Source organism: Carettochelys insculpta, chromosome 1 (genome assembly GCF_033958435.1).
Source record: "Carettochelys insculpta isolate YL-2023 chromosome 1, ASM3395843v1, whole genome shotgun sequence".
NCBI lineage: Eukaryota > Metazoa > Chordata > Testudines > Carettochelyidae > Carettochelys > Carettochelys insculpta.
This window is the reverse complement of record NC_134137.1, coordinates 333189237-333204719: the sequence shown is the minus strand read 5'-3', so window position 1 is coordinate 333204719 and position 15483 is coordinate 333189237. Positions and strand designations below refer to the sequence as shown.

The 15483-nt window shown below is 39.9% G+C and overlaps 1 protein-coding gene across 8 annotated transcripts in view; it reads left to right on the top strand.

Annotated features, from left to right (window-relative positions):
• Nucleotides 1-15483, top strand: part of ANKRD26 (ankyrin repeat domain containing 26) — a 161797-nt gene that overhangs the window by 14609 nt on the left and 131705 nt on the right. For 6 of the 8 annotated variants that reach the window (XM_075015014.1, XM_075014981.1, XM_075015028.1 and 3 more), the window contains exons 4-9: nt 1956-2062; nt 4012-4149; nt 7843-7991; nt 11226-11276; nt 12920-12953; nt 13048-13120. In XM_075015014.1, the coding sequence (XP_074871115.1) occupies nt 1956-2062; nt 4012-4149; nt 7843-7991; nt 11226-11276; nt 12920-12953; nt 13048-13120 (552 nt within the window). The remainder of the gene's footprint in view (nt 1-1955; nt 2063-4011; nt 4150-7842; nt 7992-11225; nt 11277-12919; nt 12954-13047; nt 13121-15483) is intronic. The other 2 variants (XM_075015007.1, XM_075014997.1) reach the window with 2 other exon arrangements.

Here is a 15483-nt window from a genome sequence, read left to right as displayed (position 1 = left end):
AGAAGGGGGTGGGGGAGCAGGAGTCAAGAGTTAGATAAAGCAAAGTATGTCAAAGAGCCCTGTGACAAGGTAAGGGTGGGAGAGGGTAAGAGCAAGCGGGAAAAGCAGGACAGACAAACAGGCAGAGTGTGAACAGATGGGGAGGAAGCCACCCTGGTTCAGTTAGGGCCAGCTGGTCCCACTTAAGTCTGCTTTTAAAAGAACCCTTGCCCAGTAGGCAGGGGAAGAGAGAGAGTGAGAGCGAGAGAAGAGGAAAGAAGAACAGAGAAGCAAAGCAAAGCAAAGCAAAAGGCGTTTTCTAGAGGCACCAAGAGGAGGAGAGGGGTGCTCAACTGCAAGGGGCTAAAGCCCCTGCCCAGGAGGCCCTGAGATTTGGTGTAAGAACAAGCAGGTCGAACACACAGGAGAAGCCAAGCCAGAAGAGGGGACAGGCTGCTGGTGCTGCTACTGCCATGGCCACTACCTGGAGGAGGTATGGGGGGTGAGGAATTGTCTGGGGAAGTGGCCCAGGGAAGAGCTGCGGTGCTCATAACGAGGGGAGCCCACCACCACCACCAGCAGCCACACAGGGTCCCTGGGTCGGAACCCGGAATGAGTGGGTGGGGCCCGGGTTCCCCCCAGACCACGATCTTCCACCCCTTCCACTCAGGTTCCGTCCATACAATAGTATCTGGGCATTGTTGGCACATGATGGCATATATGGTGTTAGTTGAGGAACATGAGAATGTGCCTGTGATTCTGTGAATAACCTGTTTAGGTCCAGTGATGGTATCTCCAGAATATATATGTGGACAAAGTTGGCAATGGGTCTTGTTGCAAGGAGAAGTTCCAGGATTGGTATTCCTGTGGTACAGAATGTGGCTGTTGGTGAGAATCCTCATAAGGTTGGGAGGTTGTAGGAGAGAACTGGTCTGTCACCTAGGGCCTTCTGGAGTGTGGCATCCTGATTAAAGATAGGTTGTAGGTCTTTAATAATGCATTGCACTGGTTTGAGTTGGTGACAGTAGGTAACATCCAACTAACTAACAAACATCACATATGCCATCATGTGCCAACAATGCCCACATGCTTTTCTATTGGGCAGACTTCAAACTTTTAGACAAAGAATTAAGGGGCAGAAAACAGACATAAAAACACTCCTGATTCACATACCTGTCAGCCAGCACTTTAATGGAGTGGGCCATTCTGTTAATGACCTGAAAGTCTGTGTTCTGCTGAAAAGGAATTTTCATAACCGTTTGGAAAGAGAGGCTGCTGAACTCTTTTACATTCAGATTTGACACATTAACACCTGGTTTGAACCGGGATGACAATTTTCTAGCTCATTATAGGGGCTCTTTTACATATGCTGCTTTATCTAATTCTTGACTTCCACCCCCCTCCCCCACTTCTGCCCCTCTGCTCTCTGATTTGCTCACCTTGGTAGTAATTTGGTTCTCTGTGCCTTAAATATTGAGTCTGTTCTGGTATGGCTGTGATCTGAAGAAGTAGGTCTGTCCCACGAAAGCTCATCACCTAATAAATTATTTTGTTAGTCTTTAAAGTGCTGCTGGACTGCTTTTTTTGTTTTGATAGTATATAGACTAGCATGGCTATCTCTCTGTTATTATAGTGACAAAAATGCAGTTCTGCTGGTAAAGCTGTGTCTTTGAAGCGTTTGCCTGCAAAGCTCTGTCAGTCAGAGATCACACCGCTGACTGATGTAGCTACGCTGATGAAAGTTTGCAGTACACTCCTGGCCGAATAACAGACCTCGCTAGTGGTTCTTGTATGAGCCATACCCTTGGCAGTTCATGACTTCAGCCATCTCCCTCCCCTTCTGGAAGCCAAAGGGTAGTGTCTTTACAACTTGGGGAACTTTGCAGTCTGGAAATGCTGATATAATTAATCTGCTTTATGTGGTTGAATGTGTGCAATATATCTTTGAAAAACATGTGTTTACCTTCATTCCATAGGAGGGGTATACACCTCTTGCTATTGCTGTAGCTGAAAATCACGAAGAGGTGGTAGAGTTTCTTCTCAAAAAAGGAGCTGATGTGCATGCTAGAGACAAATCTAAAAGGTAAAGTATAGGTCAAACTGTTCTTAACCAACCTGCAGAATAAGCAGTAGTCCAGAATTGTGAATGCCACAAAAGTAATACAGGGGCAGATGCTCTGGTGTAGCTGATCTTCACGAAACAGAGATCAAAGATGTTTATGTAAAGCCTGCAACAGCCCATTGATCAGAATGATATGGAGTGATCTGAATCCATCCACCTTTCTTTGGCTTTGGCTACTTTTCCTTGCTAGATTTGCATGAGAAGTGTTGTAAGAAAACCTAACATCTGTGATGTTTAAGCAAAATCTGAAGTATACTGACTATACTAAATTCCATTGGTTCTGCGGCACAAAGTGGAAAAGAATCTATCCCTTACTTTTTGTCTAGAGGTCTGCTATTGAGAATAACCATGGTCATGAATAACAGCCACAAAAACATTTAAAAACGTATACTCCTCCAATTTTGTATTTATTAACTCAGCCAGGTTTATTTTTAATAGAAGGTGATTGCATGAATAGGGCTGTTAGATTATATTACATTCTGATCAGGGGATAAACAGACTCACTTCTCTGAGATGCTTACCTTTTCCTGCTCCTGGAAGAAACCCCAGTTCTGGATGGTTGGTAGTTATTGTACTACGTAATAAGGCCTAGGAGAGGGGGACTTAAGGCTTGCAGGAACTTTAGCTCTTTATTAGCTTGCTGTGTGTGCCCTTGATGCATGTCATAGTATCCTAATAAAGCTTTAGTAGAAGGAAAGAGCCTAACGTGCAGCTCACAAGCTTATCTTCCCAATAAGGGCTTAGTCTGTTAGTGCAAAATCTTGTATGTTCTGTTTCTGGCAGGGCTGCCTAACATGAGACTTGTGACTGATCATATCCCATTTCAAGAGCAAAATTAAATATATCCTCTCTGAAAAATATTTCTTGGGACTGACTGCCATATTATTTGTTGCTGTGTGGGAATAAGTGCTGAAAGGACCTACAGTTTGCCAGATACATGCCATGTAATACATGTATGTCTGTGTGACAAATAAGAAGAGCTTCTTGGTTCCTTGTCAAAAAGTAGTACTACTTGGAAACAAAATTCAGAGTGGCTACATCTGTGCTAGAAGCATCTGTCTGCAGACATTACTGTTGGAAGAGATGTTCCAACAAAACTACTGTTGACAGATTGTGTCTACACGTGAAAGTGGATTGAACTTTTGACCCATTCTGTCGATAGAAGGGCCCCCTGGTGTGTCTACAAAGTTTTTTGTCGTCAGTTTCTGTCTACAAAATGCATTTTGTGTGTAGATGCTCCATGAGTTTTGTCAACTCTAGTGTAGATCTAGTCAATGAGTAAAGAGAGATTTTTCCTCATGGATTAAATTATTGTGAAATTTTATTTCCTGTTTGTTTCATTGCATATTAAAAATGGCTTGGCTATAACATTTTTCCCTTAATATTCTTACAGTCTGCTTGGTTATAGGTCGGGGAGGGTGCTATAAACGTTACTTAAACATCTAAGTATGCAAACTCCTTTCATACTGATATCTGAAAATTGAACTACCGTTCTTATCCTGCTTGGTTCATCGTGCAATAAATCCTCTTCCGTTGATTTCTGTAGCTATTCTTTTTTTATAAAGAGACGTTCAGGGAAGAATTCCCACTTGTACTACTAAACTTGTGGGAGGCCTGGTATTGACCTGAATTGATAGTAGTGTGGGTGAGAGTTCCTTTTGAAAAGTTCCATAGTTTAAACATGTCTTCTATATTTCTAGTATTGTGCTAAATTGAAATCAAATTAAGTGCGCTAGCAGTTCATTTTGTCTTCTGTTTAAGCGTCAGTCTGAGAGGTGTTTTGGGTGTCAGATTTTGAATTTTTTTTAACTTGCTTTAGAGAGAGGAAGATTAACTATGTGTTGACAATAAATACCAAAAATGAAAGATCCTATAAATGGATATGTTAAATGTTGTTGTGGTTGTTTTAGAACACCCCTCATGATTGCCGCCTCTGGAGGACAGCTTAGTTTAATAAAAGTTCTTCTTCAGTATGGTGCTGATGTTTCTCATAAAGACATACATGGATGGACGTCTGAGGATTATGCTCTTGTTGGTGGATACTCTAGGTAAGTTTTTACATCATGTTCTAAATTGTGAAATCAAAACTGCAAATTTGATAATGGAGTCTTTGGTAGCAATGCCGTAGCTTAAAATTGAAGTGAGATTTTAATTTCAAGTTTGAAAAAATATACTTTTTGTTTCACTTTTTAGTGATTGAATGTAGTATTCAGATTTGGAAAGTTCCAAGTTGATAGTACATACAATATTGCTATATAATATATACTACAAAATCTTGGGCTATTCCCTCACAGAAAAACTTTGTTAAAGTGGAATTTAAGTTTCCAGACAGCATATGGTATCAATATAAAAGCTAAAAAGCAAGGAAATAAGCATTTAAATCATTTCAGCATGATATCTGGATTTCATCCGTCAGTTCTCCTCAAGCTCAGCAGCTAGTGTAATTAACTAGTAGAACTGATCATTGTAATAGATCAAGGCCAAGAGCTTAGGCAGATTAAAAAAAATGAAAATTTGCACAGATTAGATAAAATAAATTTTTGAAAAGTGTGTATTCTCCTGTTTCAGGACGTAAGACACTAGAAGTTGGTGTTTGTATTAGGAAGAAAGTTTCCTTAAAGATGTTATGTTCAAGAACTGGCTACTGTCAGAGACAGGACACTAAAACACTGGTCTGACCTGTTTTCCTAGAAGAGAACAATTATGTCCAGCAAGTTGTTATAATCTATCCCATCAGAGGTTCTTGCAGGCTTCCTATGATCTGTGGTGTATCTGACCACTCCAGGTAGCATTTACTGCCTGTATTACCCTCTTCAGTTCCCAGTGTTTTGTAAGGTTTCTCGTGCCACTTCACAATTAGGTATGCTTCCTGACATTGAGACTAATACTTTTTATTACTTTTTAAATTATTTGAACAGGATTACAAACCCTTGTTGTGTAAACGTCACAGACTAAATTATTACTACATTTTAAGCCTCTTGATCGTGCATTTATTATAAAATGCCGACAAAATTGAGGTAAATTTCTTGTTTCAATTGCACAGAGGGATTAGGTTGGGTTGTTTGTTGTCTTCTTTATTTTTACACTGACTATTGAACCTTTTACAAATGAATCTGTCACAGAAATGAAACCTGCAAGAACTCATTAGAAAATATTTTGTACACAGATGATGCAAGGTTCGTTTTTCATCTAAACCTATTATTTTCCTAAAATTAGTTTCTAAATCAATGCATGATCTTTGTGAAAGTATGTGGATTTAAAGTCAATTATGCAAAATCTGAAACTCTAGCTAAAAAATTGCAAAACTCTGAAAAATCATTCATTTAGAAAACATATTGCTATATAAGAGCAACAAATTATGTAAAATACATGCAAATTCAGACCTCAACTGATTGGGATGGGATGGGTGGAATTTATGTGGTTAAAAAAAACCTAAAAGTGAATGCAGATACTTTGTACAGACCCATTAAATATTCTCTGCTACCTCTTCCAAATATTCTGTGGTACTGTCAAGCTAGTCAACTCAAGGAAAGAGTGGGTTGAGGGTTCTCTAATCCCGCCAAATACTGGGTCTTTATCAAATGAGAAAATGTTGGCCATGTAAAAATTGTTAGGCATCTGTAGTTTAACAAAATATTGTGCCATGAAGAAATTTATACACATCTTTTAGCAAAGGGAACTCTCTGGATTTAGAATATAAAATAAAGTCTTTTCCCTCACTCATGACTGCTGTTGGAAATAAACCAGATCATAACTGAAAATCATGAACAGGCAATCCTAAAGGATTGGAAAAGCCATGAAATGTATAATGCTGGCATCCCATTCAACAAAGAAGCCTTTCGAATTTTTATTTAGAAGGCAAAACTTAACTTTAACTGGCCTGTACTTCTAGGATACCACTACTTTTCAAATTATTTCAATGGTACCACTACTTTGAAATTCAGTTTTTTTTTTCTCAACATGTAGAAAAGGTGTTTTGCATAGAAAGCTAACTTTAATAGAAGCAGTGACATCGAGTCAGTTAAAAATAAATAAAATTGTAACTTAATCTATATCAGTCTTTGCAGACTCTTTCTTTTACCAACAAAAAAAAAAAACAGTCCACATATAAAAGATCCTGTCTGGGCACATTACCGCAGAGAAAAGGTGCAAAAGAGGACCAGCACCTCAACGTGAGGCACATCGAAAGAAATTTTCTTTTGAATTACTGTTTCAGTGGCACTTCATATTAGTCATCTTCAAAATACATAGAGATTGAATTACAGTAAAGTTGGATAAATTGTGGTGAAGGAGGAGATTCTATATATCTAAGTATATAGTGGACAAGTCTACTCATTAGAGAATAGAGGAATGTAATCTGTAAGCAAATATCACATATCTTTGGAGAAATATTACCAAATGATACTTCAGTAGTCCTGGAGCTTCCTGTGGAAATTATCAGACAGAAGGAAATAATCTTTGAATGGCAAATAGCTGCTTAGTTATTGATAGCTTCTCATTGGAAAAGCAAAAATAGTCCAACATAGCGGAATGGTTCAAAAATATGATGGCTGGTTGGAATGCAAAGTTAACATTAAATAGGTGCACATAAAAATAGAGAACAAATGGATACTGAGATATTTGGATACCCTTTTATTCAATATTCAAAGTACATTTCAGCTGCAAAACACTCCCAGCACACCTGTCATTTTTCATATATTAAGATCTGTTAGAAATGCCTGGTCTGTTAAATGTGCATATTCAGTTTAAGAGCCACAAGGGAGAACACACAGGTGTTGTTGATCTGTTTTTGAATTAGGAATGTTAAAGTTTAACCAGTAGGGGTTGGAGCATCCGCTTTTCCACCATGGGCAGGGGGTTGCTCCAGCTCTGTGGGGCTGCCATGGGCAGGGATGCTTCAACTTGGCCGGAGCAGTCCCCACCCAGAGCAGCTGGGGTGAGGGGGAAGGTCCAGCTGGGCCAAAGGGGCCTTGGTTTCCAGCATATCGTGGGTGGGGTGATCCAGCCTGGCCAGAGCAGCCCCAGTTCCCGGCACGCTGCAGGCAGAGGTGCTCCAGCCCAGGCAGAGCAACCCTGGTCCCTGGTGCACTGTGGCAGGGTTGCTCCACCCTGGATGGAGGAGCCCTGATCCCCAGCATGCCATGGGGTGGGGAGGGTGTCTGGAGCCTTCACAGCTGCCCCACCTTAATTGGTTGACTGGTTAAACCTACAGTTGAACCAATTAACCAGGATTTTGTGTCCTTTATTTGAAGAGCTGCATTGACATCAGTGGAACTCCATGCATGTTTAAGGGTCTGTGCAGATCAGATTGCAGGTTAGGTGTCTAAATTATTTAAATGTATATTTAAAACATTAATTAATAATAAAAAATGTAACAATCTGTGATACGTAGAGCCATGCAAATTCACCAATATCTGCTTTATATCCATGAGCATATGCGGATGTCATCATGGTTATCTGTGTCTCATTTTTGCTCATAAGGATGCAGATATAAAATTTGTATGTAGAATCATGCAGATTGCAGATGTCCACTTTATATCAATGGGTATCTGCATCTGTGGATGTCAGTGAGGTTATAGATGTGGATATGAATTTTGAATCTGCACAGGGTTCTACAGTACTGATACATTTTGTCCTTTTAGACCTCACCATGAAACATGACTGAATGTTACAGTGAACATTATATAGTTAAAGGTCACATTACTATTTTCCTAATTAATTTTCTTTCTTTCTGTGGGTAGCCTTAGTAAACAACTTTCTGAGTATGCCAACTGGAAAAATGTAGAAGAAACTTCTCCAAACATTAGGAAAGGCATGTTCATATTTAGCAGTCCAGACGGGGTTGGAGATGGTGGTTTTACGTTGGGAGCACCTGCTACAGATAAAGAAGGTAGGATTTTTAAAATTACTCTGGCTATTTTACTCAGTAACTCTGTTCACTAATGGAGTCAGTAGCTATTTCACTCATGCATGTCTTGTTAACGCCATATTTAGTCATCTGTCAAAGGAAACTGAGTGGCCAACCTAGGAAACTTTGTATGCGCTGTCCTCTGACTAGTTAGCTGTGAATATCCACAGATACTTGGTGCACCTCCTGTGGACAGCAATAATCAGTCCTGCCAAAGGATCACAGCCTCCTCCCCATCAGATCTCACTAGAATATATACAAAAACATGCTTTTTGAAAATATGGGACCTGAAAAACTATATATGCCCAGGCAAGTAATTTTTTCCCCTCTAGTCTCTTCTGATGTGGTGAATCTGCTTACAAGAAACTTCAGATTGAACCATAACATTGTCAAAAGATTTCTTTTTTCAGTAATGAAGTGATAAGCTCATTATAAGAGCACATGGCTCTGTGTCACTTCTATTGAATTTTTGTATAGGAGTGTGTATGTATGTGTAAGATATGTGCAATCTTAGACTGTTTTGAAGACGGGGCACATGTCAACTTTTATTTGTCACCTTAGGCCACAATTTTCTTTTTCTGTCATAACAAACCTTTTGTGATATTACAAAGAACTTTTGCGTAAACAAACTCCTTAACAATAAAATATAGTTTTTGTATATATATTATGTCCTTTAAAATAATTAGGGACATTATTGGACAAAGCTTTGCTTTATTTTATTTTTCTAACAAAAATATCAGTTTACAAAGTTATGTTAATTTAATTAAGTAATGCATTGAGCAGAAACAAAAGTTAAGTAGTAACGTAAAGAAATTCTATTAATTACCTCCATATGGCAAAACAATCCACTAAAGAATTTACAAAATCTAATCTACAGCGACATGACTCGGCGGCACTAAAAGTAGGTTCCATGAAGAGAAAAAATTTTCCCACATTGAAATTCTCCTTTACCATGTGAAGTACAAGCGGTGTAAATCACTCAGATTTCGATTATTTTAAATTAAGATTTTTATATTGTTTATGATATTCATACATGATCATTAAATGTGGTAGTATGGTGAAAGGTCAAAACCAATATCATTCAAATGCAGTAAACTGCATGATTTTTGAGGATGTGAGCAAGCAAAACAGAGCAGGCTCACTCTTATTCTCCTTTTTTCTTTCCCAAAAGATTAAAATGGAATTAGAGGGGTAAATCCTGTTCCAGCCCTGCTCAGTGGCATAGAGCTGAAATCTCCTTGGTCCTGCCTGATTGTATATGTTGAATATGATATGCACTGCTGTCTTGAAGAATGAAATTTTGTTTTTGTATCACTTCCACACAAATCAAAAATGTAGCTCCCTCCCAAAGGATTCTGTGGTGTGCCCTTTGCCTTTGAGAGTTTGATGACAAAAAGCAGTGCATGTGCCTATTGACCATGGAGTGACAGGTGTCAGTGAATGACAGTCACACATGGAGTATCTGTGGCTCAAACAACAATACCATTTTATAATTCCTAATTAGAGCTAATGCCTAGATAGGAAGGATGAATCATTGGACCAAATAACCCCTCCATCTCCTGGACAATTATTGTCATTTGATTGTTATTACAGATAAACAGAACATGACTTCTTTGAGTGATTGCTCCTATGCATTCTGACACATATGCGTGCGCATGTTGCATTCTTGTTTATCAGAAGATTTTCCCCAGAAGTACCCATTGGGTTGGCTGCAGTGCCCCCTGTGGCAATGTCATTGACCTCTGCTGACCCGACCTCTGCTCAGTGCCGTCTTTATGCCTACTTACGGTTGCAGGAACTTCTGCCTCTGCTTCACAGTTGGTAGCATTCCCTAGCTCCAGAGTTCTTTGTTGGTTAATTAGTCACTGGTAGTCTATTAATAGTTGTTAGTCTCTGAGGGAGTTTTCCTTTACTTTGATGTGCCTAGGAGCATGCAGTGGCTCCAGAGATTCAAAAAGTGAAAGTGATAGTGATATGGAAGCCTGTGCCAAAGGTGGCAAGTGGAGTGTGGCTTTTCAGTGCTTAGGGGGAGAGTCACCTCCAGACAAGTTTTCTGTGTTCAGGGGAGTGAAACCTAGGGCAAAGAAGGAGAGAGATCAGAGACTGAAGCTGATCCTTATGGTCGGAGCAAGATGTGTCTCTCCACATCAATGTTAGGGAACTATGGGCAGGGCATGTGGCATGCCAAGCACTTTTGTTGCATCTCTAGAGGAATTCGGTACTAGTCTTAATGGACAACACAACAACAATGTTCTACATTAACTGGCAAGGAGGAACCATGTCCTTGCCCCTATGCAAGGAGACTATGCATCTGTGGGACTTCTGGTTAGTGCAGGACATACTAATTCAGGTGTCCTACCTGCTGCGGATGCAGAACAGCCTGGCAGACTGCCTCAGCTGGTCTTTTACTCTCATGAGTGGTCCCTGTGGGTGGGTGTAGTCTGGGCCATTTGTCAGGAGTGGGGGTACCCAGGTTGGATCCCTTTGCCACCTTTCTCAACATTAAGTACTCTGTTTTGTTTGTTTCAGGTCCATAACAAGTGGTCTTCGCAGACACCTTCCATATGCTATGTTTGGGGCAGCTCCTGTATGAGCATGCCCCCTTTCCCCCCCTCTCCCCTCAATAGCCAGGGTCCTATCCAAAATCTGCCAGGACAGGGGAAGTTAATTCTCATTGCACCAGCTAGGCCCAAACAGTTCACATACACCACCTTTCTGGACCTGTTGATAGTCAGGGCCATATCTCTTTCCCTGTTTTCCAACCTTCTGACACGGGTGTGGCCAGTAGAGGCAATCAGACATGGACTTCCTTCTTCTCACAGCATGGAGACTTCATGAATGAATCGCTCTGAGCTCCAGTATTCAACACTGGTACAGGAGGTGGTGTTGGACAGCTGTAAGCCAGCCACCACGGCAACTAGTATAGGGAAAAACATTTCCATTTTGCCATGTTATCTTGCTAACAGTGTTTTTCACACTGGGTGCGCCAGTTTCCCTTTTTCTGGATTACCTACTGGACCTTAAGCATGAGGGTTTTGCAGTGGCAGTCCAGATATATGGTGAATATAAATATACTTGCAATACATGGACACATGCAAATAACAATTGGTAGTTATGTATTTCTTTGTTTCATCTTCATGTATGCACGTTACTACTTTATTTTCTGATTTCATTGTTTCATCTATCCCTTCCATGCCTTTTCCTAAATGGAAATAGAAATGCAACAATCTCCCAACAAGACATCAAGAACAAGAGATTCAGGGAAAGGTATTCCATAAAATAAGACTTCCAGTGTGAAAATGCCAAATTCAAATTTTTATATACTTGGTAATTATTTTAATGAGAATCCAAAAATCCTTTAATGGCTTGATTTTGCTTTTTGAATTCTTCTTTTTATGGTGGTGATGTTGCAGCTTTTGTTGTTTTTGTAAATCTGCAAGAACTAACTAGTGCAGAAATTAGTGTGTTAATGTGTATTGTCGTGTGTCATTAAGTATTAGGATCTTATTTAAATATAATTAATTTGACATTTTGCCAAACTTGAATTGGGTTTGAGCCGGTACTGTGGATATGAGCAACCCTCAAATACAGTTTAGATTTAAATCAGCACTTAATGGATGGTCTAAACCAAACTCAGGGTGTCTGAAAAACCCAAAATTTGGATCATGAGTTTTTCTCTTGTCTTTTAAAGGAAATTCATAATTAATAATTGTTGTAAAATATAACAATTCTATGTAACCATCAAAATGTAGAACATTTTCAATTTAAAATAATAATAATAATAGACTCCAGGCTGAAGTAAGACTCCCTACTCCGTAACTGACATTTCTTCAGGCATCCTGGCTAAAAGATGGCCTCTGTATCATATTCGAAAGATTTAAGTGGTATTGGAAGGGTGAGGAGAGGAGATCACCATGTTGTAGTGATATCAGTTGTTCTGAGCAGTTTTTACTATACTCTTAATTTCCATTATCTTTGGCAGGCAGAGATAGATTTAATTAATACATATGGTAAAACATAGTCTGAAACGTGTTGTGTGTATATATACCATAGCATAAACTCAATCTTTTTGTTTGACTAGTTAAGAGACGAGAAGAGTATCTGGGTATATTGTATTGGACTACTCACAATCTAGAAAGTTAAGCACTTCTGAAATCTTTACAAGATCAGGACCTTTCATGCTAATTATTTTATGGGGTCAGTCTTTGGGTGTGCTAAAGTGATACTCTGAATAAATATGAATGGAGACTCACAAGTGGTTTTCCACCATCTTTTTATCTTTCCCAGTTCTTGGGGCAATAAGGATCTAGTTTGGCCACTGGATATATGTTACTGTCATTGCACTAATTTCACTGCAACATGCTGTACTCATGTCCCTCCTGTCCTTGTAATGTGCCTAACTAACAGGGATCAAGTGTTGTTTATGTGGCACTGACCTAATCAGCTTTAATGACACCTAGCAATTTCTCTGTGAAAGGGTGCTACTTTCCATTCCATTTGCATTGACAAAGTAATGCAAAGACAACAAAATGATGCTGCAGATATATTTCAATGTATAGTTCATACTGTAAATATATATAAAAATCACTGTAGAAGTTTCTATGCATATGAATTTCCCACTATTTCTAATGTTATAATCTTAGTAGGTTTAGTTCCAACTTAATTATGTTCCAATTTTTGACTAACATCATTAACTTAGTTTCATTTTTAAATTCTATTTCATACTTTGACCATAAATACAAAGAGCTTACAAAACTGAAGACCATATTTGTTTTATTCTTTATACAATTTTTTTCATTTGATAATAGAAAATATATTTAGATTCATGCAACTGTTGACTAAGATGTCTATACTACGTTTCAGCCTTTAATTACGTCTAGGTTCCTTATGCTAAATATTTTTACTTACAGTTTTAGATGACCTTTCTCCAGAAGATTCAGTACGGTAAGAAGTTTTTTAAAGTATTTTAGTAAATTCTGGAGAGTGCAAGAGAGAAACAGACTTATTATTCTCTTTTGGTTTTTGTTTGTCATTTAAGAAGCTCTGAAAAAGATGAAGGGGATGACAGCTGGCTTACGTCAGAGGAGGAAGAATTAGATTTTACACCCAAGGTATAGTCTCTTAAGGAAAAAAAGTTTCCCAATTGTAAGATGAAGCATATATACTTTTATTTTTAAACGTTTGGGAGATTTTAGCAAAGATTATTGTTGCTATGAGTGAGAAATTTCACTTCAAGTAAGCCACAGTGCAAGTTTTCCCAAAATACAATTATATATGACTTGATCTTCACCCTTTCTGTTACAACCCTCAGCCCCTTCTGAAATTAGTTGTAGAAAAGCGTATGAAGGTTTTAGGATTTGGATAGATGTTCAATAGATAGTGAGATAGAGCCTACCTCCTAGATTGTACTTACTTCTGCTAATTTAAACCATGACTTCAGGAGGCTAAGGTAGGTTGGTTGGTTTGTTTGTTTGTTTATTTTTTGTCACCTCTATTCCTTTCCAATATTGAGAATTTCATCTTAATAGATGTTCATAATAGAATAGAATAGTTCATAATAGAACTGTTCTTCTATTATGACAGAGTAAATACTGCTTTGAAATTAATAGTTTTACTTGCCTTTTGTTCTTTTCATCAGATACTTCTTGTATTCAATTCCACTTAAATGTTTCACCATTTTGATTTGTTCCCATTTCCTCAGCATCAAATTAATTGTTCCTTACATAGATAGGTTCAGTAGATTTTAGTCACTGAAGTGCTTTTATATTCTTTTCTGTTCTTATGTTGCTCATACTAACTTTGGCGCACTTATGTCCCCTCTTTCCTGGTGTTCTAACCGTACTCTTCCACTCGTTGCTAATATTCTTTTATTGTTTTTCCGATTGTTCATCAACTTTAAACTCCCTTACTTCAAGCATTTACACAACTTCCCTTGTTTGCTTGTTGTCAACGGTCATTTCCTCTATACTTCACTTGTCACCCATTTTTTTCTGCTGCTTCCAGATTCTTTTTTCTCTCTCTCTGTGACTCCTGCCATTTTTCTCATCGCCGCCCTTTCGACATAGCCTCTTTCTATGTAGCTATCTATCTTTAAATCCCATTCAGACATTCAGTCCCTTCTCAAATCTAATTTCTATCTAGCCTCTCATTTGTAATTTTCAAGTTGGTTTTGTCTGTTACCACTCTTTACTTAACAAAAAGAGAGAAAATATGAAACAAACAACTACACTCATGCCTCTCTATATGAGCACAGTTGGTTCCCAACTTTCTGCTTGTAGGCAAAAACTCATAAAAGAGACACTAAATTACCATTAAATGCACGTTAAAGTCTCTAATTGGTTCCTAGTGCTCCTAACTCTGTGAAGGAGTGGCAGCATGTGGCGCTGCTTTCGAAAGATAAATGAACTTTGGGTTTGCAGCGGGTGGAGTTGGAGAGGGTTAAAGGCTGGGGACAGTTTGGGGCCATGAGTGGGAGGGAGGGTTAAAACCTGGTGGTGGCTCTGGTGGAGGTGATGGCAGCTTCTTCCTCCAGGCTGCACCAGCACGACCTGGGGGGGGGGTGTGCGGTGGCCTGGGGGGGATCAGGGAGCAGGCTGGGCCAGTGGGTTGCACAGGGAGCTGCAGGCTAGGGGAGTGTTGGGAGCGCACTGGGCCAGGGCGTGCTGTGGGCTGGGGGAGTGTTGGGAGTCGGCTGGACCGGAGGGTGTGGGGGGAGCTGGTCTAGCTGGGGCGTTCTGCAAGGAAGTGTTCGGAGCGGGCCGGTCTGGGTGAGCTGGGTTGGAGGGTGCGGGGGAACTGTGAGCTGGGTGGAGGGTGTTGGGAGTGGGCTGGCCCAGAACATGCGGAGGGAGCTGCAGAGCGTGGCTGGAGGCTCCTGACTGCATGGCTGTGGGCGCCCCATTGTGCAACTGGAGCTGCTTCACAGCATGTGGCAGGAGCCGCTTTGATGTGCGCAGCTGGAGGTACCAGTAGGTCCTCTGGGCTGCACCAGCAGTAAATCCTTAACTTACCTGGGAGCTGGGTTAGGGGACTGGGCCGGGTGGGTGTTGGGAGCGGGGCAGGTCGTGGGTAGGGGGAAAGAGGGACTGTGGGCCAGCAGGGGGTTCAGGCTGTGGCTGGTTGGGGCTGTGGAACTGGCAGTGTGGGGGTCAGGCTGCAGTGGGTTGGAGCCGCGGGAGCGGGGTAAGGCTCATATTAGCAGGGGAGTTCGCTCGTTTAGTGAGCAAAGTGTCCCTCGTTTAAGCAAGTACTTGTAAGTAAAGTACTTGTTTAATGAGGGATGATTGTAGTCGGTTGTCTTTGAGTAATGTTACACATAAACAGTATGTTTTTCCTGCATGTTTCTTATCTTTTTGCTTTTCTTCACTTCAGTGGTCTGCTGTCTTTACCATGTGATAATTGTTGTTTTTAGCTCTTCAAAGCAGGAACCTGGTCATATATCTGTAAAGTGTTATACATATCTAACTTTTCCTAA